Raw genomic sequence first — 26,833 nt, forward strand, 5'->3', positions numbered from 1 at the left:
GTGACTGATACAGCAATTTCGTAAGCGAAAACGGTTAATGGGCTGGGCTGCAATTACGATTTGTTGGTCTGGGTTGCCAGTGACGTGGCAGAATGAATGGCTGAGAATATTTTGCCTATGTGGCATCCTTTATAACATCCAAAATTAGTCCCTTTTATATAGTGGGATGAGATCGCTAATTATGATGTCCAACCATCTTAATTTTTCTCTTTCCATTCAAAATTATTGCTAATTCTATAAAATCAAGGTTAAGAACTTGTTAGGTGCTAGTCGAGCAGTGAGGTTGGATCTAACGCGTAACTAGAAAATCAGAGATTAAACGGAGATTAATTGTAGCCTAGTTTTTGGCTTATTTGATATTTTTTAATTTAATTTAGTTTTATAAATATAATATTATTGTATAACTTTGATTTTTATATTTTTGGACTTATTCTTAGACCAAATTAACTAATTTATACAATTTTAATTATTATAATATATTTTATTAGATTTTATAGATTAATTTTAGTGAAATGTCTAATACGATAAGTTAAATAGTAAAATGTTTGAAAAGTTCGGACATGGTAGGAAACTAATTGGATGACCACGACCTAGCGCATACATAAGAGTATAATCGGTCTACTGGAGTTTTAGAACAGAATTATTAAAATGATCAAGATTGTTGATAAGATTTCCTTTTTCTTACAACAAATCCAATTCAAATCCAATAAATATTTGACTGGAATTTATTCTGATTGTTTTAAATATTTTATTTTGTTCTAGAAAACAAAGTAGTTTGAAAAACAGCATCCACTCAGTTGAAAAAAATGCAGCACAAGAAAAAGTGAGTTACTACAGTTACTTAAAAGGCTCTATTTGAGGTCTTTGAAAACTGGACTGTCGATGGCAACACCCATTGAATTCAAGCCATTGTCAACATAGATGGTTGCACCGGTTATGGCAGAGGCCAATGGAGATACCAAGAAGGCTGCTGCATTCCCAACTTCATCTGCATCGTTTCCATTTTCCATAAACCGTAAGATATCAAGAAAACACAAACAAATCTAAAGCACACTACAATGATTTGTAGCAAGGAAAACGAACCTGCGGTCAATGTTTTCTGAACAGGCGCATTATTGTATGAATACTCAATCATGGTGTCTATGAAGCCAATTGCTTTCGCTGCTCGGCTTCCCAAAGGACCTAAAAACCAAAACAGTTGTAGTCTTTTATCATCAAAAAGCCTTGATAGTAGGGTCGTAAGAGTGATAGATGAATAACCTGCAGAGATGGTGTTGACCCTAATTTTTTGTTTCCTTCCAGCTTCAAATGCAAGCACCCGTGTATCACTCTCTAGTGCGGCTTTGGCAGAACTCATACCCCCACCATACCTGCACAGAAAGAAAGAGATGCATATAAATCTTTTGAGGAACAAAACTCTGTGTACAAGATAAAGCCAGTATGACACTTACCCAGGAATGATCCTTTCAGAAGCAATGTAAGTAAGAGATATAGAAGCACCTCCTGAATTATTATTATTATTATTATTATAGAGAAACAAATTAGGAAAACATAATTAATAAGACACATGTGAAGTTTTGTTACATGCCTGGGTTCATAATTGGCAGGAAATGCCTGAGGAGGGAAACAAAAGAGTAACTCGAAGCAGAGATAGCAGCGAGGTAGCCTTTTCTTGATGTCTCCAGAAGAGGTTTGCTAACCTAAAATCTCAAGTGCAATCATCAGGACAATACACTTCTTGTAAACAGTATTAAGATAAGAACACTATGAGTTCTCTACCTCGGGCCCATTTGCAAGTGAGTGGACAAGAATGTCAATGGTTCCAAAATCTTTTCTAACACATTCAGCAGCTTCCTGATTTAATCAATAACAAAGAAAAAAAAAAGATGAGTTAAGAAAGTCGCAAGCATCAAGCAAAAACACACACACTTCTCTAGCTTTAGATGTTATCACACATTTCAAAATATAAAACATCTCTTTCATCTATAAGACTATACCTGTACTGTCCAGTTTGATGATCCAGCATATCGCTTATTCGCTTTCACCTGAAAAATGTATCATACAGTTGAGAAAGCAATTTGGATATGATGAGAAAGCTATACAATTAAAATTTCCTTACATCTTCAGGCACATCTTCAGGACTGTCAAACACAGCATCCAAAGGATAAACCTTTTTAATCTCCATCAATGACCCGTCAGGCAGCCTGAATATAGATAGATGGATGAAAAATTAACGTCCCATAATAAGAGACATACATGATCAGATAAAGAAACGAGACTTCACAAGTCCTTACACGCGTGACTGGTCAAATTTTCCACGTCTCAGGCTCGTCTCGAAAATGTTAAGTGCCTAGTAGACCACTCAAAGGTCGTCAGTACATAATGAGCAATGACAAAAACTAAAAGAAGATAAAAGACTTTACTTACAGGAACCCATGTCCCAACCAATATTTCAGCACCAGCAGCAGCAAGAGATTTGGCTATGGCCCAACCATATCCATTATCATCAGCTATACCAGCAATGAAAGCCCTTTTCCCTGTAACCATTGAACACAGTTGATTTAACTCAAACAGCTCACGTCCCTCTAACAGCAATCTTGGTAAAGGAAGATAAGCCAACCTCTCAAATCAATAGGAAGTCCAGAAGAAGCCTTGTTCTCGCTGGATTCAGACATGGCCTTTGTTGAAAAGGAAAAACTCTTTTTAGAAGTTGGAAGAGAACTGTTGTTTCTCAAACATCCGTGTTTCGATAGATGGCGAGTGCAGGCAAGTTTGTCCCATGATGCGTTCCTGGGATTGGCACCGACAATGTAGGTCCCTGCTTTAACAACTTTGCTAGAGATGCTTGGCCTTATTGTAGCAAATTGCAAGCTTGAAGCTGCTGTCGCCGCCATTCTCACGACCTTTCTAATGTTTTCTGTGCCAAAAAAATGTGCAAAAAAATGAGCTTTATTTCTAATGTTTTATTTTCGAATTCAACACAGTGTAAAGAGAAACGAACATTCGATAAATCTCAATCTACAAAACGGAAAAGCGCATCTGCATTTTTCAAATGATTTGATTCATTATACACAAAACAAAATCTCACATTTTTTCACATAGTTAAAAGAATCAAATGAATCCTGAGAAACACATACACGAACCAGTCATACCAAAAAAAAACCCAACAAGTTCAGATTTTTCCCAGCCTAACGACAGAGATGACCCAATCGATAGAGATATTATAAACCTCCTCAAAAACCCCTAAACGCATCTACATTTTTCCCAAAGAAACTCATCAAAACAGACAGAGAACCAAAAAGAGAGAGAGAGAGAGAGAGAAAGGAAGAGATACCTGAGAGAGCCTAGAGAGAGAGGAAAGAGGGGAGTAGGTTTGTTTGGTGTGAGCTGTGAAGTGATATGTAAGAGGAGATTCGATGAGATCGAGGTGTGTCTGCCCAAGTTAAGTGACAACTTTTCGTCCTATTTAGAAAAAACCGATTCAAAACCGCATGGTTAACCGTTACCGGTTTGCTATCTTTTCATTTTTTGTCAATTGCGCATGGGACTTCTGGTGATTTTTCTTTCTTCGCACTAAAGAACCATTTCATTCATACTTTTGGAGAGAATGTTGAGGAGGACATCAAGATGGTGATTCATTCTAGACTGGAAATCAGCAATGTGTGTGGTGCAAGCTCTTATCTTGGTCTACCTAAGTGCTTCAGCGGGTCCAAAGTGGACATGTTGAAATTTGTCAAGGAGAGAATGAAAGTGAAATTCTCGAGTTGGTTCTCAAGGATGCTAACACAAAGAAGAAAGGAAGTTCTTATAAACTGTGTTGCGATGGGCAAAGCCGTCCATGCTATGAGTTGCTTTAAACTATCAAAAACAACCAATGATAACTTAAATAGTGCGATGTCTTTTTTCTAGTGGAGCTCAGTGGAGGAAAGAAAGAAAATTCATTGCGTCAATTGGGAACAGATGTGCCTACCGAAGCGATTGGGAGGTGTGAGTTTCAAGGATATCCATATCCATATCTTTAACCAAGCCTTGTTAGCCAAACAAGCGTGGAGACTTTTGAATGACCCTAGCTGCCTCATGGCCAAGTTCCAAAAAAATAGGTACTATGAGGAGAAGGAGTTTGAAGATGCTAGAATTGGGCAAAGACCATCTTTTGGATGGAGGAGTATCCTCTTTGGGAACTACTGGACAAAGGTCTAAAGAAAATGATTAGCAATGGCACGAAAACATTTGTTTGGGCCTCAACTTAGATAGACGATGGTGTGCGATTGAGAGCTCCACTGATGAAGAACCAACTTAATGACATCGACATGCGTGTCTCCTCCTTGTTAAATCACCAGACAGGAGAGTGGGACACCGAGGTCCTGAATGAGCTCTTCTACCCAGAAGATGTATCACTGATTTTAAAGATGAAGGTTGCTCAAGAGTCAGAGGATTTCAGTGTCTGGAAGTACAACAAGAGCAGAGCTTATTCAGCCAAATCAGGGTACTGGTTAGGGTCTTCTTCGGCCAAATCATTGGTTAGGACTGAGGCAGAAGCCCTCCTATCGCTGAATCCGTTGAAGGAAAAGTGTTGGTTTCTTAAAATCCCTCTGAAGCTAAAGGGTTTTCTTGTGGAAATGCCTCTCCAATGCTCTTCGTGTGGCAGAGGGTATTGTGAGGAATGAAGGTTGATGAGAGGTCCCAATTGTGTGGGGAGGAACCGGACACTGCTAATCACATCTTGTTCTCTTGTCATCTTGCTAGACGTGTCTGGGCTGAAGCTAATGTCCCTCTACAGTGTGGAGGCTGTCACCCGAAATCCATCTTCCAAAACATCAATCATCTCCTAAAGCTGGGGGAAGGTAGAAGAGTGGAACATGAAAACTACAAGGCCTTCCCGTGGATTCTTTGGAGAATTTGGAAAAACAGAAATGGCTTTATTTTTGAAGGAAAGATTTATGAAGCCATCGATATGGTGAACAAAGCGTTTGATGATCGGAGAGATTGGTTCAGGCTCAAATGGTGGCAAACCCGTGTGAAGATACTAATCACCTATCAAATGCAGAGGAACAGTTAAAATGTGATATTGAAATCCATTGGTGTAGAAACTCCCTCATTGCTGGTGTGGCTTGGATACTGAGAGATTGGAATGGAATGGTGCTTTTACATAGTTGATCATCCTTTCCTAATGTCCAATCAGGGATCGATGCTAACACATCTGGGTGGATTTAGGCTATTGAGAGCATGTGTAGCTTGCGAAAGAATAAGGTTATATTCACAGTGGAAGCATTGGATCTGTTGGGTGCAGTTATTAGGCCTCCTGCTTGGCCATCGTTTAGATGGATCTCTCGAAGGATCATCGGGTAGTTGAGTTCTCTTGGTCTTTGGAAGTTAGAGTTGATCGCTAGAAAGGCAAACCTCCCTATCTTCTTGATTGCTAAAAGCGCTATCTAAGAGAATTTACCTCAATCATATGTTGCTTGTGGTCATCTTGGTTGGTTGGCGGCCTTTTTTTATTAAGGTTTTCACAAGCTGTTATTCCTTTTCGGTGGAGTTTGATTGGGGTGAATTCCCCTTGTATAGGGTTGTATTGGTTCTGGTACTTTTAAAATAAGGGACTTCTGGTGATTTAGTTCTAGAAAAATTTATCAATTAGACGCTCGTTCTTTTAGTCTTTTTAATCTTTTAATACCATTTTATTTTCAATTAATACGTTTCTAGCCTCATATCTATTTTTACAAAACGAAGGTGGAATGGGCTCCTACTTAGGAATCCTAGAGGATATTAGTGGATCCAAGTGTAAGCTATTTGTTTTCTAAAAAGAAAAAATATTACACAGAGTGAATGGTTGGACTGGTACATGGCTATCAAAGGAAGGAAAAGAAGTTTTAGTTAAATCTATCTTGCTAGCTCTTCCGACTTATGTCATGTCCAGCTTCTTGCTTCCTTTGGAGATATGTGAGAACCTTGCAAGTGCCATTGCACAATTATGGTGGAGCTCAAATCCACCAAAACGAAGAATTCATTGGGCTAATGGGAAAAAATGTGCGCAGCTCGAGAGGAGGGAGGAATTGGTTTCCAGATGATCCATGAATTCAACCTAGCTCTTTTAGCGAAGCAGCTTTGCCGTCTTATTCAATTTCCAGATACATTAGTGGCGAGAGTTCTTCGGGGAAAATATTATCGCATGAGTTCGCCTTTGCGAATTAGCACAGTGGATACCCATCTTATGTGTCGACGAGTATTATAGCCGCGAGGACGCTATTACTTTTTTGGGTATCAGAAACAAAGTGCATTCAGTATATGAAATTAATGTGTGGCAGGATCCATGGATTCCCTCAACGCTAGCAAGGCCGGCTCGCCCCCGGACCCCAGTAGTACATCCAAAGATGACCGTCAACAGTCTTATTAATTTTGAATCAAATGAGTGGACTACTGGAACAATATGTAGATCAAGAGGACATACCAATGATTCAGAGTTTGGCCATAAGCTCTACTCATCGACGTGATATATTTTGCTGGAGCTACAATCAAGTCTAGATATTGGGTTGCTACAAATGTGATGATAGCTGGCGAGGAAATAGAAGTTTCTACAGCCCAGTTTAACCAAATTTCAAGCCTTTGCTTGGAAAGTGAATGCACAACAAAAGATTTGTCATCTTATATGGCAATTAATTTCAGGACATGTAGCAGTAACAAAGAATCTGGTACGCCGCAATATGTGATGTGATAACTATTGTCCAAGATGTGGAGAGCCAGAAGAAACTGTTACTCATGCGATCTTCGAATGCCCACCGGCTTTACAAGCATGGGCATTATCATCAACACCGTCAAGCTCTCAAACATTCCCTATATCGAGTATATACGCCAATATGGACTATCTTTTTGGAGGAAGAGTAGTATTATGAAGCCAGAAATGATAGAGACTCTTATCCTTGGATAATCTGGTATATTTGGAAGGTTAGGAATGATAAGCTATTCAGAGGTATAAACAATGACCCATTGGAACTAGTTATGTATGCAGAGAGTGAATGCCAAGCTTGGTACAATGCGAAGGATACTATACTTGTTCCTCCACAGGAACATACTGTTGAAGAAACACATGCCTTAAGCTTGGGTAATATTTGTATGGTGGATGGTTCATGGACCTCCACGGATCAATTTAGTGGAATTGGATGGGTTTGGAAAGATAGCATGGGGAAGATCCAACTTATGGGGACACGGAACTTAAGGAGGCGTGAGAAAGCATTACACTCGGATCTGGAAGCGCTAAAATGGGCAATGGAGAGCATGCTACAGCATTCGACCTGTCAGAGATTTGTGACAGATTGCAAGGACCTGATTGCAATGATAACAAACTCACAAGCTTGGCCAAAATTCTCAACTGAGCTGGAGGTCATTCAAATTCTTCAGATGTGTTTTCGGACTTCAAGATCAGCTACTTCCTAAGACGCAAAATGAAATTGCGGATTCGCTAGCTAAGAATGCTCATTATTTTCATAGATCTCTTTGTTTTATTGGTTGTTCTATTCAGGTCTGGTTACCCAGACCACCTCAAGCTTGAATAATAGAATAGCCGTTTGTTGCCAAAAAAAAAACTAGTGGAGGTCTGTGCTATGCGAATGATTTGATGTATCGATTTTTATAAAAAAATACATTTTTGTGTAAATTTTCTTTTATGTTAAGTTGAGTATAAGTATGATTATGTTGGCTACACCAAATTCCAATTATATAATTAAAGATGACAGAATTCTTAGTATTGTTGCTGATTTAATCAGTTGTCAGATTTTTATAGTGCTATATGTATTATAACATTATAAAATACATAAATCACTCGAAATCCATTAAAAGATAATGAAATTGAGTTTTCAAATACCATTATATCTTTTTGTGTGAGGGTTTATAAATAGTGGAGAAATAGGTTTTAATTGAGATTAAGTAGAAAAAAATAATAGTTTAATTATATATTTTGATAGAATATTACTTAAGTGAAAATCGTTTTATATAAAATTTTAGGAGCTTGTACTTCAAAATTGTTGCAAATACGTAAAATGTGTGACAGATGACGTGGTTTTTTATACCATTTTTATGTCGTTATAGATAACTACAAAATCATAAAAGAATAATCGTTATACAAAATGAATCATATTTTGATTGGAAAGAAATAATAGAACTAAAGTATTTATTAAAAACACACAATTTACTGCATTATATCATTTTAGTATTTACTTTATGTTTTATATAACTGATGTGAAATTTATTTAAAAGTACTATAAATAGATTAACATTTGTTTTTTCCCAAAAAAGAATATTAGAGTAGATAAGTCTAAAGCATCCTTTTTTGATGCGTATTCTTTTGCGTAAGACTTTTGGGGTAAAGAAGTTTTTTTTTTTGTGTAGTGTTTATTTCACAATTTAAATCTTATTTCGGGTGAAGACAAACCATTTATTAATCGCAAATCACAGCCCATATGAAACTTTTAAAATTTTATAAGAGATAAAAAATTTAGTAGACTGATGTTCCTGGATGTCATCAAGGATATGAACCTGGGAGTCTTTTTTCAATCATTGATTCTATGTTTGACACTTATTTATTTAATCTTCTTTTGGTGTCAACAAAAATATGAACCTTTTATGTAATTTTCATTTTTTTGCACAAAAGATTTTTTTTTCCAATAAAAACCTAACTCACAGTTCTTCTGTAGGCGTATTTACTTCGCTTTCCCATAACAGTCCAGTGTTGCGATTATAAGTAACTTACAACGCGAAGTAGAATAATAGTTACATATTACTAACAGAGTAGCAGTAGACGACGGATCAAGAGGTGAAGGCGAGAAACTATTTGGAAACCATTTCTCCGACTGCTCGTCTCTCTAACCTTTTGTATTATTTTTATTGCTTCTAAAAGATTTATTAATGACTAAATACTATGCCAAGCAAATAAATAGGCGGAAAGGAAAAGGTATCCATAAAGTCAGAGATTGGCTGATAAAAAGAAAGAAGAAAAAGGAGAAAAATATATTCTTCGGCAATAATAACGTGAACGTGGAAGCATATTTTTCTACATGACAATAGGTATACGAAACATTGTAACGATGAAAATGAAGATTGAAAGCTTCGAATGCGTAGAAACTTTTGAAATAATTATTTGGTTTATGATATTGACTGTATATTGAATGATGTGTTTTGAAGTTAGGACTTTAACGTTTTGACCATCTCATTACTTCCCCAAGCACTTGCAACCCACAGCAGACCCTTCCATGACTGATTGTCATTGCCTTTTAAACTTATCCAATAACATAGATCTTCCTTACTTCTTGCACTTTTTTCCCAATACAAACTTCTACTCTTTTCAATGGCAATCGAACAATAGAAACTGCTTTTACAATCTTCAATATCTGGCCAGATTTAACAAATTGAGCAAAAGGGTGCCGATGCAGCAGCTGACAGCAGCAAGCTTCAATGTTTCATTGGTGTTCTTGGAAGATCTTGCATATTCTCCAATCTTAATAGAAATCAGTCTCTTAGATTCTAGGAAGGGTTTCTACTCCAAATTCTGGCTGCAAAAACTCAAGAAACAGTGTATTCTTATATCCGAAAGAGCTCATGTCAACAACTTTTCCTATGCCACAATCACTGTCATTTGATTCAGTCCCATTCAGTCACAATCTTCATGGCTTTAGATTTTGTCTTTCTGATTTCCTCTGTTTGTACAATAGTTTCTTCTTTGCTTTCAGCTGACCCAATTGCTTAACCAGAATCTATGTTTGCTTAATTCAAAATTCAATCAATATCCACCACTTAATATAGTCAAGTTACATAAGAGATCATTAGTTTTCAACGTTGAGTAACTCTTGCCGATATTTTCTTGTTGAGAACATGTTCAAGTTCTTAGAAAGAACTTTGAGAACCTTAGAATTCTTCTTCTTGCATATGAACAACCAGAAACATAAAAAATAAAACCAACATCTTCGAAGTTGTGCGGATCAAAGTCTAGAACCTTAGAAATCTCGCAACTACTTACAAAAACAGGGTAGTAAGAAAAGGTTAAAAAAGGTTAATATCACTCGGGTAATTTTTAACGCGCGGGTTTCATATTAATAAATATTGAGATTTTGGCTTCAAAGGGTAAATAAATATATAAATGATTACATTTTAAAAATCTTTTTGTCATGGTAAAATAATTTTTGTTTCTTAACAAAAATAATAAACTGAATGTCAGTGTTATCCAGACCAACCAATATTTGAATAATTATTAAATTTTTCATTATAATGCCAAAATAAGAAATAAATTGTTTTATTATTTATCAGTTTTATAAAATTATATTGAATTTAAAATACCTTTTATTTCTAAACATTATTAAAATTGAAGGAAATTTCTTTCAAAATTCTGTTGTACACTCAATTATATTTAAGATATTTTGAATTAGATTTTCCGTTTTTTTTAGGTATCTACAATTTGAGAATTCTATAGAAAAAAATTCCCCATTATAAATACTCAAATATATCATTTTTAATGTTGGGCTTCACTTGTAGCCTTGGGCAAAATATAGTTAATACCCAAAATATATCCATTTATCCTCCTATATATTAATTGAGAAATCACTTTAGTGATCTATGCTGACGTGTCGCTCACAGAAAAGTTCTCCAATTAATTGTTATAATTTGATTGGTTGATGGTTTTTCATTTTTCATTTATTTAATTAAAGTTTTTAAAAAGAAACTATTCATAGAATTACCTAATCTAATCTATATTTTCAAACATACAATTAAGCATCTTAAATATAGATGAATTAACATAATTTGTTTATAGAAATAATTAAATATCTAGATTACATTATATAAATTGATTAAATATAATTATATATGATACTATAGAAACAATTATAAAAACGGTTTTTATTATGTTTATATTAGTAGTGAATAAAATAAATCATAGATTTTAGAAAAATAATTAATCTAAACTTAATAATATTAATTAAATTCACTCATTCACTATATATATAGTATAAAATGTGTCAAATGAATGCAAAACTGTCAAATATATAATTCTAAAAAATTTCAATCATTTTCCAATAACAATGTGATATCATATATGCGTTATCATATATTTTAAAACATAAAAATTATATGGTATGTTATTTAAACGTATATTAATCAATAAATTTTTTATTTAATTTATCTATTAATATAAACAGATAAATTAACATTATTATATGGTAAGTCATTTAAAATTATATTATTTGGTAATTCATTTAATTTATTATATGGTAAGTCATTTAATTATATTAATCAAAGTATATTTCACAGGATTTTTCTAGAGTTAATACTCTATTAATATAACTCATATAACTTAGATTATAATAAAATTAGCATGCTTATTTTTAATAGGAAAAAAATCAAACATAAATAAAAGAACAAGAGGGAAGAATAATAAAATATGTTTGTTGTGTTCTTGGTATTTTTATATTCTTAAATATTTAATTTTTATTTGTTTGTCGAGGTACATGTACTTTTTGTGTTACTATAAATGTGAACTAATTAGTTTTATGTGTTTTTAAAATGTTAAGATAAATTTAGTAAGGAAGTTCAATAAAAATGACCATCTCTACAATTGTTATAGTCAAAGATGAAAAATATAATGTAAATTAAGAAAAATTATTTAAAAATTAATGAGATGTATTTTTTACACTATAATAAACTTTTAAAATGTACGATAATAAAATATTAGCAAAAATTATACAAATAAAAACATTTTATTTCATATAATATTGTATCTCACATTAATATTAAGTATACATGCCTAAAATAACGACATTTGGTTATTTAAAAATTGATATATTATTTTTTTCTTATTAGTTAATCAGATTTAATTAAGGGGGATTTGCCAAAAGTGACTTCAAAAGAAGTCTTCTCTAAGTTTTCCGGAAGTCTTCTCTATGTCGCAAGAAGTCTGCTGGGTTACTTTTGTAATTGACTATATTTGACTTTTCGAGAAAATACCTCTTTAGAAGTCTTCCGTCAGATGACTTCTCTAGAAGTCTTCCGTCAGATGACTTCTCTAGAAGTCTTCCGTCAGATGACTTCTCTAGAAGTCTTCTCATTAATATTAAATGTTTTACTATTATTTTTCAATTGCAAAAGTAAACCGTGCAGACATCTTCCGGCATTGAGAAGATTTAGGGAGACTTTCAGAAGATTTCTGTAAAAGTTTTCTCCAGGAAGATTTCCTTAGAAGTCTTCTACAAAAATTAAAATTTCTGACCAACTTCGGTCAAATTTAAAAGTAACCTGTTTATTCGAGAAGTCTTCTCTGGGAATTTCGAAATTTTTTGTTTACAAAGAAAAGTTAGAAGACTTTTTGTCGAACAGATCTGAAAAATAAAATGTGGTTCGCGCTTTCATACCTTGAACTCGTGAGATGGCTTGCGTGATTTCTCCAATCACTCAGAACTTCACCAGAACAGCTACATACTCGTTAATCACCAAGAATGTGAGCTTATGAACTTTACATAATTTGTAATCAAAATCTTCAGTTTTTTTGATGAACTTTGAGACAAAAGTAAAATATGTGGTTTGTGTGGATAGAAAATGAGAAAGGATGAGAAAAAATCGAAACTTTAGGGCATTAACACTCTTAATTTGGTAGTTCAGGGTGGTTGAGGTATTGATGTTAATGGCAAAGTTGTAAATATTTGGTGAAGATGAGGATGGTAACGTAAAAGCATTATTTTCGGAAAAAAATAATAATGGTATTTTCGTGAATAACTAGAACTTCTAGGGTGAATAGGACAAAACAAAGTTTCAAAAAAACATAGGTTATTTTTGTGTTTGACTTGAAATTTTGAGTCATTTTTGAAAGAATCCATTTAATTAATATACGTATGTTTTAATTTAATTTAAAATAAACGAAAACAATAATTTTAAAAGATATGTACACTATGATTAGTTTTAATTAAAAATATTTGATTGAATGAGTTAGTGTTTGATAAAATAGGGTGATGATCAGAGATAATTTAAGAAAGAATTTGTTTGTTTAATCCATTTGAGTTTTATGTTAAACGCTAAATTAAAAAAATGAGTGAGAAAGTGTGATTTGGAAAAAAAAATGAGAAAAACTGCTTAAACTACCATTTTCCTAATACATATTTTTATGTTTCCCTTAACAAAAATTATCCTTAGTTTTAAAGAGATAAATCCTACTTTATATTAATTGAGAAACCACTTAATTGACTTTTAATTATGTGTCTTTAATAGGTTAAGTTTTAAAAAAATAGTTATAATTTGATTGGTTGTTAACATTTATTAGTTATTATTTTAATCAGATCTAAAAATAAAAGGTAATTATAGAATTAATTAATACAAATTACCAAATAACACAAATGATATTACAAATAATGATTTATCGTAACTAATTGTAGAATTAGAGAAAATACATATATGTTTTATCATTTTGTTTATTTTTACCAGTTAGTTATATATAATTAAATAAAATACTTTATCATTTCTATAGAAATAAATTTAATGGTTATATATTATTATATAAAAGAATTATATTTTTAGGTAAGGAATTATTATAACTTTTATATTTTTAAAGCCCACACAAAACCGTTTACAAAAGATCTTTTATGATAAAAGTCTCCGATCATTGTATTGGTCATATTGGAATTACACAAAAAAACACATTTTTTTTTCTTTCTTTAGAGCTAGAGTATTTTCTGGTTTTTCATGTGTTAAACTAAAATATAAAGTAATTCTACAACCAATTATCTGAATTAATTCTAATATTATTTTCTGCAAAATCTCACATATCTTCTCAAATATATACTGAAATTTTTGATTATCCAAATATTTGAAATTAAAAATTAAAATTTTAAATTTCAAATCATTATTCAAAAATTATAACAGTGTAAAGATAATATATATTTATTTATATAATATAACTAATATGCAAAATTGCGGGCAAACATCTAGTATTAGATTAAATACGTAAACTGCTAGCTAGATAAAAAAAATCTGCAAGCCCAAAATTCGTTAAATTCCAATAAGTACGCTAATTTGATAAGTGTGCTCATTATTAAATTTGTAGATCTTATGAGGCAAAGAGAAATATCATCTATATATTAATATAGAAACATTTTAAAATTGTAACATTAAGTTTGTATTAATTAAAAAAATATTGATTAGGTGACATTTAATTATGATGTCAATTTGGCTTACGTGGCAGCATAAGAATCAATTAAAAAATTAGTAAGTCCAAAATACAATTGTTAGAAAAACTTATATTCACCCAAACAAAAATGTATATGATATGATAAACTTAATACTCAGTGATAGTCATTAAATTAATACTTAACGATCTCATTAAATGAGACTTTCTTTAAATGGCTCAAGGTTGATTTATATCGTGATCCAACATAATAATTTGTTTTTAAAGTGTAAGATATATTATTACTCCGTATTACTTGGATAGCAATTTAAATCAAAGTTTGCTATATATTATAGCCTAAGTATTGCATATTTTTGCCATAAATCGGAAGTAATGATTTATTTAAGTGTTGATTTTTTTTATGAATAGCAAAGAGACACATATATTCAAAATTGTTTTGTTAATAAAAGAAAAAACGAAGAATATTGTTCGGTTCTTAAGCCTTCCTCGCCTACTGATATCCCATGGATTTTATCTACTTTTAGTCATGGTATATAGGTGTTTTAAAATACATTATTGTTGTTTTGGAGTCTTTTTAGTATGTTTTCAGGTTTTGGAGTGATTTGGAAGAAAGTGGTGAGTTTGGTACATTTTGAAGATAAAATGATAAAGACCCGTAGCTGACCATCGACCAGCCTAGCGATCGACAATCGAGGATAATAATCGATCGACACACACTCTGTGTTGTCGATCGGCGGCGAAGCGCGCAAACGCCAGATTGGTTCCAGCCGACTTTAAGCCCAAGTCCAACAAGAATTACCAGATTACCCTGAGGAGTTTTAACCTTATATTTATGCGCTATGCCGTTGTTCTAGGTAACACACGCTTTCTTACTTTCATACAGAAAAATACTTAGAGTCTTAGGTTTAGAGAAAAGATCCAAGAAATCCTTTAGAGAGTTGTGATTGGAACTCCAGTTTTCTATTCTATTCTATTTATACGGTTTTCAAATCTTTTTGTGATGAATTGCTTAGCTATGTCTGAGTAGTTCTCCTTGTCAGATTTAGGGTTCAGATATTCATGAGGGATTAGCCCAAAATATAGAATTTCTAAGTATTAGGATATTCATCAATTAAACTGTTCTTAACGCTTGTGTTCTAGAGTAGCTAACTAGGACTTTGCCTATAGATATTAGAGCGTAAGCTGAAGCTTGGTTCTCTATCTGAATTAGTTTAGATTGTGCTAGGATTGCTAAAAACAAGTGGAAGCTGATTTAGTTAAACCTAGTGAACACGTCAAACCCGTGCGTTAACGCTCCCTGGAAGGTTCATCGATCGACAACTCATTAGTTGTATCGATCGACGGGCTGAAAGGTGTATCGATCGAGACCCCGTTGTTGGAATCGATCGACACTTTCTGAGGACTAACAAGCAACAACTGAGGTCCTAGATCATGCGATAGATAGTCTAAAAATACAGAATTTGATCGAATATTCTTATTGTTCAAGTTCTAGAATATCCATTACATGCTTAGTATCTATATCTCTATAATCCTAATTGTCTAAATAAAAATCCTAAGTCTAACGCTTTCCATATATGTCTTAAAACCCCAATCAATCAATCAAACAATTACTTGTTCGCAACCTTGCTATTTACATTTAAACAAGTTTGCCTAGCTTAACCACATAACTAGTAGATCTATTGTGTGCCTTAGCTCCCCGTGAATTTGATCCCTAAGTACTGCAACTCGACCTCTTATTTGAGAGAGTACAAATCACTTATAAGGTAATTTGAGTGATATCACATTTAGCGTCATTGCCGGGGAGCTTCGATAGCCATTAGATCAAATATAGTTAGGTTTAGTATAGGTTTTTGTTACTTGCAAAAGCTGATAAAAAAATTTCGTCTTTTTAGGTGCATGCCTAGCAGTACCAGAAGCAACAAGAAACAAACACTGCTCTTTTCAGATCCTGCACACTTAGAACGCTCAATCCGCAGAGAAAAACGCACTGCATCGATTGACAATCGCACCAGTTTGTCGACCGACACTTGCCTTCCCGTCGACCGAGACTACTCTTCCTTCGACCGCCCATACCCACCCGACATCGATCGACATTCCACCTCGGACATCGATCGACACTGAGCCGCGAGACATGGTTTCGACTATAGTTCTAATTCAGGATGCGGCTGGAAACATGCAGGACCAGGAGGGTCATCTGCGTAATGCAGCAGGTCAGAAGATAGATGACCAGGGGGCTGTAATCCATGATACTGATGTTGATATTACAGCTGCTCAAGTTGTAGACGAGGCTGCTAGACCGAGGTCATTAGCTGATTACAACAGGCTAGATCAGTACTATGAGAACATATCTGTCATCCGTCCTCCAGTCATTTAGAGGCAAGACTTTGAGTTGAAGCCTCTGTATTTTACACTCGTGGGACAGACACCCTACTGTGGGTTATCACACGAGCATCCTATAGACCATCTGGCAAGGTTCGAGGATCTAGTTTATGCTATTAAAGCCAATGGAGTCCTTTAGGACTACCTCTTTTGCAAGCTCTTCAAGTACTCACTTGCTGAAGAAGCTTCGCACTGGCTTAAGCATTTACAGCGAGGATCTCTTATATCCTGGGCCGACATCAAGAACACATTTCTATAAAATTTCTTTGATGAGGCACACGCTGAAGTTTTGAGGAGCAAGATTGCTACATTCACACAGGAGCCTACAGAGTCATTCAGAAGCTCCTGGATCAGATTCAAGTCATATCAGAGAGACTGTCCATACCATGGATTCAATGAAGTGCAGCTGCTCAACACTTTCTTCAGAGGCATCGCGATGGCATATCTGATGGCTCTAGACTCAGCTAGTGATGGAAACTTCAACACTAGGAATCCAGAAGAGGCTGTGAGACTTATTGAGAACTTGGCGTCCAGCAACAGCACCAATAACACTGATTTCGAGAGAAAAAAAATTGGCCACTACCCTAGGAAAGGAGCAACCGGACGATGTTAAGACTAAGCTGGATAGTGTTCACAAGCTTCTCAAGAAGCAAGTCAACTTTGCAGAGGATGTAGAAGCTGTAGATGTTGACAGTGACATAGATGGAAAGGAGGATGTGAACTTCATTAGTGGTTCAGTTTTTTAGAATCAGAGGTCTGGAAATCAGAGTGGATACATAAACTCTTTTGGCACTGGACAGAAGACAAGTATCGACATATTCAGCTATTTTCTCATACGCAACAAAACTCACTCGGACGATGCTGAAATTAGGGTATTTAAATGAATAAGCAATATCATCAGTATCATAATAAATATAATAATTAAAAGGCATACACACTAAATATTAACTAAGGTTAACGATATAGATCTGACAGGTTTGAGGTTTTCAGCTCTTTTGTTATGGTTGTATCCCCACTCCAACTTTTCGATTGATATAATAGCTCCTAAAATATTTTATAGGGAATTTATGAAGAGTAAGAATCTAAAACAGTATATTGAAACAGAATATAAGTGATAGTTTGAACAAAATATAACCGACTAAAAATGTGGGATGAATTAATCTCATGTTTAACTCACCATATCTTACGAATGAGAATAGCTCGGATATCTACTCTGGAAATATGACTTCAACACAAGTAGTAGCAGCAAAACAATATGATGTTTATGACAAATTATTTTCGTAATGCTAGTAGAAAATACTACATTGAAATTAAATATTCTAATCCAGCAATGCTTATTACACATACAATAGAAATTTGGCATTAAAGAATTTTTCACAATTGCTTGAATCATCTGACCTTATAAGAACAAATCATATGAGTAGCATATTAGTATAAGACATAATATAAACTAGAGCTTGACCCACACCCGCACGGGTATTGATTTCTACGTTCTTATACATTGATATTCGTTTTTCATGATTAGTTGTATATATTTTAGATGTGTCGCCATATAACTAATTGTATTCAAAAGACCCGGATTGAATCGGGTAATAATATTATTTTTGGTATAAATATTCAAACCCGTTTCAGATGCATTGGTTATTTGGATATTTTTATGTTCCTACACATTAGAATCAAAATCATTCAAATCCAGGAGGAACCAACTCGAACCCCGCACATAAATTTATAATATCCAAGTGGACCTAATTTCAAAACCAATCTAAGAAGTGGAAGTTTTAATAATCATGTCGTCTTCTGATTGTGTAGTAATTACTTGGGTATTGTGGTGGGTTCTTAAACTCAACATATGTATTTGAAGGGCTTTATAAATTGTAGAACGAATAAGCGTATTTTTCAATCTTGTGGCATTGGTTATTTAATTATGCTTTATTGCTCGTTGTTGGCTTATTATGAAATGTATCTACAACCAAACGCAGAGTTTTATATATTTGTATTCTTCGGTTTTAAACTCAGAGTTATGCTTTCAACTCAAAACCATTTTCACGATAGCTAAGAAAAAGCGTAGCAAACTCCAGATGAGGAGAAAATTAAAAAAAAAAAAAAACATTGATGCCTAAGCATTATTCAAAGAGGAAATCTGACTCGAGAATTCAAATTTTAAAAAACCAACATTGATGCCTAAGCATTATTGAAAGAGGAAAACTGACTCTAGAAACTCCATCATGTTCACTTAAGCTTTTCGTGCCTTCTTGACCACTTGTTGAAAGGAGAGGCTTCTTGGTGGCAGGACCACTGGAGGATGTTCCTCCATATGAGGTTTCCACACGTTCGTTACCTTCGATGCCAACATTAGGAAGGGATGAGGTGTTCCCAGGCAAGTCTTCTCCGTCATCATCGTCACCATCCTGATTAAAGAGAAACACATATAATTATTCGCATTCTACGGAAGGACCCGAATGAATTAAATGTGGCATTTTACGTCGACAACAAAGTCAGTCAGTGGCAGACAGTCACACGCTTGTTCATGCGAGAGATAGTGAAGGTCTGATGGTTGGCAGTGAAGTTGTTCATGTCTACCCTGACCTGAAATCTGTATGTCTTACCAACTATATCTGCAATAAAAGGAGGTGGCTGAGTCTCCTCTACGTTAACTCCCTCTCCAGCCTATGAGTTAAACGTTTTAGTTGCAAAGATATGTGATAAGATATGAAACTGGTTAGATGATGCTACGTACCATTAAATGACCAGCTTCATAGGTGTGCATGTTATGTAGTTTCTTCATCTCTCCATCGAAAGCCACAAATAGACCCTCATCCGTGTCGTCAGCAATGCTCATCTCCATCCGGTACCTTGTAACAAATTGTATGAAACCATATTGTATGTGGGAATTTTCAAAATGGTAAGAACAGATGATCCAATATACCAGAGCACTCCAACAACGCTTGTGTTGTTGCAGGACACGCAAGTAAAAGATGAGTCAGTTCTTTGGAGCTTCTTGCGCACCTGGAGAAGGAAACGTAACACCAGCCTTTGTCCATCTTGATTCCAGTCACCCTTCCTGTGCGGACAAATTCAATCTCCTACATTGCAATATGGTTAGAATCACATTCATGATCTAGACAATCAAAATGTAGAACAAACAAAAATTTCTGTACAACCTGAGGCTCTGCTGCGATGATGAACTCATTCAGCTTAGATATGCTCATTGGTTCAACCTTGGCATATCCTCTCAGCAATGAAGGATCTGGGTTGTTTCCAGTGTTTCTCCAGACCAGCCTTAAGTGATAAATAATTGTGTGAGCATGTTATGGATAAAGAACATGAGAAACTGAATGTGGTTGAAATAACTTAAGAGTCATCAAATACTTACTCAGAAACAAAATCACCCCTGCATTAGTCTCTTTGTCAAAAAATATATGTGTCCCCGACGTGGCATTTAAGAACCGGCGGCCTGAAAGGAAAAAAATTAATGGGTGTTCAAGAAGCTATTATGTAGTCACGTTTAATCAAGAGAGTAATGATAGATTAGAATAAGTGAATGAGTAAAGGCAGGCAACAGCAACAGGGGCAATCTTCGAGCCCAATGAATCTACTGTTGCATAGTTGTTTTTATGATCATGAGAGATCTCTGGAAAGTGAGAAACCAAAGGAGCAAAGAAGCTTGGATCGTTGTTTCATTCCTTCTGGATGAACCCCTGGCTTATGAAGAGAAAAAGAAACTGAATACATTTTTCAAAGTTTGTCATTTCAAAAAAAATCTGATGAGAACATAAGGAAAAGAAGAAACGTAGAAGTATAGTCAAAAACCTATAACTTATTCAATACCTCTCATGGTTTTGTCTACATAGAGAATATGATCAGTCCTCTTGAATAGCTCTTATACACAGCTTTTCCAACATCCTACAAAAGATCAAAATCAAAATCAAATCGACTTGAAACTATATATCAAGCAAATATTTCCACGCCTCTATATTTGTGGCTTCCTTCCCAAAATCTGAGCAAGAACATCGGCCAGACATCAAGTTAGCAAGTAGAACAAACTGCTTAACCATTATAATGAGAATGAAATATTGAAAGCTATTGGAATTGTGAAGATGATTTTCAAAGGATGAGAGCTTATTTTTTTATAGGTGAAAGATGAATAAGATTCATTGAATGTGAGATCTTGGTCGGAGTGGGCAGGAAGAGTTAATTGGTCAATGAAGTTGAATCAAGGTGATTTGTAACGGTTTCAGAGGTGAAGGATCGAGACTGAAACGACATGAACATACTCCAAGCGAAGATTACTAACAAAGCGTCGAGTCACACTTCTTTTCAGAACCGCCATTGTTGGTAACATAGTCGGTTCTTCGAAAAGAGGAGGAACCCTAGAATTACTATTCAGGAAGAATCTCTATTGTCGTTTGAGCTCTGGAGAGACAGAAGAACACGGGTTTAACCCTAAACGAAAACATGTCGTTTCATCTAGGGGGAGATGATAAGCGGGCTGTACTCGCAAAAATTAATCCAAAGCCCAAATATAATTAAAGCCCATACGAATCACACACACGATTAACAAAACGCACTGTATCATTTGACACGTGTCGGCTCCTTAAGGCTCAACTTTGTGACCTGGATGCTGAGGTGACTTCACCAGGAGAAAGCAAACTCTCTTTTATATAAATAGATAGATTTAAATTTAAGTTATTATTTTATTCACATAAACTATGCCTTTGAATTTTGTATTTAGCTACGTAATTTTTAACCGATTGGATTAAGATTTAAAAAAAGTTTTAGCAAAACAGGTTAAACCGAACTATTAACCATATGCAAAACCCGGATATTTTCTATTTTTGATTTTTATAATTTGCACAAATTTAATGTTGATTAACTAATAAATAAAAATCAACACTATTACTTTTAAGGTAATATAATTAATTATTTGATGTATTGTTAAGGTAAATATAATTAATGATGTGAGATGCCTAAAACAAAATTAATGATGTGATGTATTGATAAGGTAATATAATTGATTAAATTAATAAAAAGACACTATACTTTTTTTTATACTGTTATTCATGTTTCCAAACAATTCTCATTTATATTGCTATTTCTGTCGCCAAACAATCCCCAAATGTAATTCAGTTTTAATAATATAGATTATAGATTTGTTGCACTTACATGATCAATACTCACATTTTCATCCATCTGTATGATTTGACAATCATAACCGAACATTTTATTCTTCACGGTCCATTTTTGTACTATTTGGACTCTTAGTGAAACATTCAAAGATTGGGATTTCAGCCCTTCAAGAAAAAAAAACTTCCATGATAAATGTGTAATCAGTGAATGAATAACAACCTTATATACCTGAAAAAATTATGGCAAATGGAAAATGAAAACTAAATATTGTAAATAATATCTTAGCAACTCGATTTCCAATATTTGTTAGAAAATATTCTACCAAATTAAGGAACTGTATAAATTATAAATATACCGATAGTCATATTTAATATGAAAATATATTAGAAAAATATACATAATAACTAAAAATATACATGAGTATATAATTGAAATTTAAAGACCTTAGAAAATAACAATATAGGTAAATATAAAGCTGTAAAAATGACAACTAAAAGCATGGTAACGTAGATGTCAAATAAAAAAAACATGGTCACAAAAATATGATCAATATCAAGAGAAATATGTTAGACGGCAAGAGTATTCACTTTATTATCAATTGTCTTCTTAATTGTTTAGTATTCAGTGTAGTTAACATTAATCTGCATTTGATACGAATGATTAGTACAAGAATGATAGAATAAAGAAATGAAGAGGCAAATTGTGTGAGAATTTTAGGTAATATTAAGAAATCAAGAACATAAAAATATACATCAGACGTTTGGAAGTTTTACATCCGAGTAGTTAATAAGGGATCCCGATTCATTACATAGAAAATATTGAGAAGATGAACTTTCCATGAGAAGATAGATTTGATAATTTAAACATAATATTAAACTAAATTTCAAATATATTAAAAGAATATTTGTGTATAGCATTCCTTAAAGGAATATATTTCTTTTGTATTCTATTTTTGAAAAAGCTTTACTCATGTGATTAAATAGCAACCTATACGGTAATTTGGTCTTCAAACCTATACATTAAACTCTAAATAAACCCTAAAGTTCTGCGAATATAAACCATAAACCATAAAGCATAAAACATGTCTCTTTTTCAATGGAATTAATCACATATTACTGGAAACAATCAAATTTTGTGTATCCGAACGACATATGTTACTTAAACCATACCATATGATTTATCATATATAAAGTATATACTGTATGATATATTAATTTGGTCTTGAAACTTATACCCTAAACCCCAAACTATACCCTAAATGTCTGCAAACATAAATCATAAATCATAGAACATCTTATTTATTAAAAAAGAAGTCATGACTTTTTTTTATGTGTGATATTTTATTTTGGACCATCTCTTAGAAAAATCATCACATTTAGTTATTCTATCATTTAGTTTTATAATAGATATAATCACAAATATATATCTTAATAAAATCAACAATATAGTATTTTTAAGGAGAATCTCAAATTTTTTTACTCTTTATATATGCTAAATTTAAAAATCTGTATTCAAAACCAATAAAATAAATATAATTAAATATACCAACTGATTTAATAAAAAAATTATAACCTATTAATCTAATAACTGTTAACAGCATATATAATTATTTTGTAGGCTATTAACTATTTTGTAGGTCACATCATTAACAAAAAAAATTCATATGTTATGCAATCATAATATATGATTATATACATATGATCGTGTATATTATTTTTAATATTATGTGATGCAACCATAACATATAATTAATGTTATTATTTTGATGATGTCAAAAAGTATCACAACATGTGATTGTTCTTTAATATTATTAACATTTTTTATCAAATTAATACCATTCTAAAAACATATAATGGAATTCTTTTATAATAATATAACTAAATTTAAATATATTTAATAATATATATTTAATACCATTCTCAAGAATGATGTTCAAACGTTAAATCTAAATTGAAAAATCATTTGACATATAAAATAAATTGTAATCTATATAATAGAAAGAAATATAGCATATTTTGTCTGTGAAACAAATGTATTTACAAATATAGATGTACTAATATATATAATCAACCAAATGACACTATTTCCATTTTTCTTACTTTGAAATTTAGCTTTGTTCACACAAATTAAAGAAAAAAATTAGTTTCTATTTTATCTAACCAAAAACATCATTAACTATTCACCTAATCATAATTCAACCAATAAAAACACTAACTAGAGAATATAAAAAGTTATATAAAAGGAAAAACGAATAAACTTGCATTGAAAATTGAAAATGTCCTCTAATTTGAAGTCAAAAGAATTCTCTAAAACGTCATATATAAAAAACAAAGTGAAGATGTTCTAAAAAAAGTGAATATGTTCTACAAACAAAAACACTAGAAAATTTTCTACTTTGTATAAAATTATCAAATTACAAGTTACTTGTCTAACATATCAATTTGATTGTTTCACCATGCAAAACCGAAATATTCAACCGACATAGCTTACAATTTCCTCAATTTAATTTTAAAAAAACACCCGCGCGGTTGCTCGGATCAAAATCTAGTGTCATTTTACAATGGAATCACATATTACTTGTGCCATACCATACATATGTTACTTAAGCCATACCATATGTTTGGAATCATAGAATACGTCACTTTTGTATATACGATAAGCTTTACAATAATATGATTCAAAACCATACCATATGATTTTAAAAAGAGTTAGGGAACCAAACCAGAATTAAAGGGTGACAGTCTGGCGAATTTTGATTAGGATAACCGGAGGATAGATTAACACAAACCGAGATTGAGAAAACGGTAATTAATAACAGTTTAGGGAAGATAATCTCCGCATTAGCTATGTCACCAAGTTTAGAGAGGCTAATCCTAGGTGTCATTAAGTCACATATGACTCATCAATACATGTCATATTGCCAAGTGAATTTTAAAAATTGGTTAAGGAACTAATGGTAAAGGAGCTCCATTGGTAAAGGAGCTCTAGCTTATCAAGTGGTAAAGTAAATATGGCACATATAGTTGGTCAAGGTGAATCAAATCCAAGGTGTAAACTCGAGCTGAGACTCATTTATCACTAGGCCAAAACAACTTGGTTTAATCAAATTATTATGTATTTATTTAAGCGTGTTCTCTTACAATTCCTTTTAACAAATGAAAGAAATTTATGTAATTTTTTTTTGAGAAAGGAATTTTTTGTAAAATTATCAATTCTTGGTGTATTAAATGTGGTTTGTTATTGAATTGTGTCGTTCCAATCACCATTAAACAAAAATAAAATATAGAAATCTCCTAAAGAAAGAAAAATTGGTCGGGAAGAATCTACATATACGCTAATTTCTTAATACATTTAACAAAAAAAAGGAGGCTGTATATATGTTTGTCTTCTTGTCGATGGCGAAAACACAGAAGAATCGTTGCTTCGAAATAAACTGAAAATGATATAACATTAAAAAATTAAATCGAGTAATTCAAAGATGATTAGGCGGGACCCACTCTATGGACCAAGTAAATGTCAACTCAAACAGAAACAAAGCGAATCTCTCAAAATATATAATTTTAGTTCAATGACGAAATTGATCAAAAAAAAAAAAAGTTCAATGACGAATAAGTCGCCGTCTTCAGACAACGCGGTTCAGATCTTCTTCAGCTTGTTCTCATTAATTTTTCTTCGTCTGATTATTTTTGGAATCTAAATAAGATGTGTTCTAGAAGCTTGACGCATTTGTATAACCTCTATTATCTATAATATATTGCATTTCTACCAAACTCTCTTTATCATCGTTCCTTTTTTTGATAACCAACTCTTTTTAATCTTTCTTTTTGAGTGTTTGTTGAAATGTAGTTTCTACATTTCTCATTTGTTTTGGTAATTTTGACCAAACTATTTGTTGACTATGTTGGTAATGCTTGGAAAAGAAGGACAAGAGAGAGTGTTATCCTTCTAGAATCGTTTTAAATTACCAAACCATTTGGTAATTTTGACCAAATCATTAGTCAACTTATTGATATTAAGGTCTTCCTACTTGTGTCACGAAGATTGTAGTTTTTAGATTTTATTTGTTTCACAAAGATAATAATTTTGGGGTTTCAACGTAACTTTATATAGTTTTTATCCATTTTGTCCACACTATTTAAGACAATTACTACATGCAATATTTTTATTATAAACTATTATGTATTAAACTAGGATTATCGTTGATATTGCAACTTTATTTTTAAAGTGTGTGAAATCTCTAAAACTACAATTTTAGTGGAATGGAGGAAGTGCTTTTTCTCTAAAATGTTGAATTTGCTCATAAGTTCATAAATGATCGCATCTTTCTAGAAATTATTTCTTTTATCGCAACATCTATTTACTAAAAGTGCGACTGGATGGAACCATTAGCGATAATATTTCAACCACATTTCAATACTCTGGTTTCAGCCAGCAAATTCACCAATCAAGCGAAAAATAATTTAATAGTTTTTTATTCTTTTACTCCATTACTGTTTACTTTATTGGACTTTTTGTTCATCAAAATTTGTCAAGAGAAACGTGGTTGCGCTGAGTTCAACTTTTTATTTATTTTTAATGTAACTTTTCCTTTCCAACTTTTTCACTCAATTAGACAACTTTATTTCTGCTTATTTACTCTGGTTTTTACCAGTCATAACCTAAATAAGGCTAGTTCTGGTAAATTTTTTTAATTAATTTATCATAAAAATAAAAGTCAAAATGAATATTATTCATAAAGATGGGATCAGTTGGCTTGACCTCATAGAATAGAGATGGAAAAATGTTTTGTTATTTGTTTGTAACTCAATTTTCGAGTGATTTGATGAAATTGTATTTAACCACTGATTATGACTTCATTAAAAATTAAAGCCATATATGAGAACACTATAGTCATGCCTACTTTAAAAACTGAGAAGAAACACTAAAACAAACAAACAAATCTAATCTATTTAATTAAAAAATCCTATTTTTTATCTACTTATAAATAGTCTAAGTTGAACCATTACATTTAACTCACTTTCATATTATTTCTACTTATACCTAACTTAGTTATTATTAAATATATATCATAACTTAAAATTAAGTAACTAAATAACTAATCTCTTATTTTAAATTATGAGTTCAATTTATATTAACACTAATTTTACGTAAATAATCAATTATATTTTATTTATT

The 26,833-nt window shown here is 32.7% G+C and overlaps 2 protein-coding genes across 4 annotated transcripts; both read right to left on the reverse strand.

The window, feature by feature from the left end:
- Nucleotides 1-696: 696 nt before the first annotated feature.
- LOC106411242 (enoyl-[acyl-carrier-protein] reductase [NADH], chloroplastic) lies at nucleotides 697-3,575 on the reverse strand. 3 transcript variants are annotated; one of them, NM_001316251.1, is made up of 12 exons: nucleotides 3,335-3,369; nucleotides 2,621-2,917; nucleotides 2,428-2,537; nucleotides 2,295-2,350; nucleotides 2,120-2,204; nucleotides 1,998-2,045; nucleotides 1,780-1,854; nucleotides 1,589-1,700; nucleotides 1,452-1,503; nucleotides 1,261-1,370; nucleotides 1,084-1,182; nucleotides 735-988 (listed from the first exon to the last, which is right to left on the reverse strand). In NM_001316251.1, the coding sequence occupies exons 2-12, from the start codon at nucleotides 2,892-2,894 to the stop codon at nucleotides 852-854; spliced, it is 1,158 nt and encodes a 385-aa protein (NP_001303180.1). In that variant the 5' UTR covers nucleotides 2,895-2,917; nucleotides 3,335-3,369; the 3' UTR covers nucleotides 735-851. The 3 variants fall into 3 exon arrangements, with proteins under 3 accessions (XP_048617800.1, XP_048617799.1, NP_001303180.1); XM_048761843.1 differs by having other exon boundaries at nucleotides 697-988; nucleotides 1,084-1,370; nucleotides 2,132-2,204; nucleotides 3,335-3,575; XM_048761842.1 differs by having other exon boundaries at nucleotides 697-988; nucleotides 1,084-1,370; nucleotides 3,335-3,574.
- A 14,920-nt stretch (nucleotides 3,576-18,495) lies between these two features.
- On the reverse strand, nucleotides 18,496-19,603 carry LOC106407642. Its single transcript, XM_048763489.1, has 4 exons — nucleotides 19,458-19,603; nucleotides 19,269-19,383; nucleotides 19,049-19,198; nucleotides 18,496-18,939 (listed from the first exon to the last, which is right to left on the reverse strand). Exons 2-4 carry the CDS (start codon nucleotides 19,374-19,376, stop codon nucleotides 18,685-18,687), a joined length of 513 nt encoding a protein of 170 aa, XP_048619446.1. The 5' UTR covers nucleotides 19,377-19,383; nucleotides 19,458-19,603; the 3' UTR covers nucleotides 18,496-18,684.
- Between the last annotated feature and the right edge of the window lie 7,230 nt (nucleotides 19,604-26,833).

Source organism: Brassica napus, chromosome C7 (assembly GCF_020379485.1).
Source record: "Brassica napus cultivar Da-Ae chromosome C7, Da-Ae, whole genome shotgun sequence".
NCBI classification, from domain to species: Eukaryota; Viridiplantae; Streptophyta; class Magnoliopsida; order Brassicales; family Brassicaceae; genus Brassica; species Brassica napus.

Bases quoted from the DNA above. Each gene is read 5' to 3' on its own strand.
- LOC106411242 (XM_048761842.1), bottom strand. From the start codon at position 2,894: ATGGCGGCGACAGCAGCTTCAAGCTTGCAATTTGCTACAATAAGGCCA. The intron at 2,351-2,427 runs GTAAGTAAAGTC...GTGGTCTACTAG, and splicing joins TGGTTGGGACATGGGTTCCT to GCACTTAACATTTTCGAGAC. The intron at 1,371-1,451 runs GTAAGTGTCATA...CTTTCTGTGCAG, and splicing joins TCTGAAAGGATCATTCCTGG to GTATGGTGGGGGTATGAGTT.
- LOC106407642 (XM_048763489.1), bottom strand. From the start codon at position 19,376: ATGGAGATGAGCATTGCTGACGACACGGATGAGGGTCTATTTGTGGCT. The intron at 19,199-19,268 runs GTACGTAGCATC...TTTAACTCATAG, and splicing joins ATGAAGCTGGTCATTTAATG to GCTGGAGAGGGAGTTAACGT. The intron at 18,940-19,048 runs GTGACTGTCTGC...CTCTTTAATCAG, and splicing joins TCTCTCGCATGAACAAGCGT to GATGGTGACGATGATGACGG.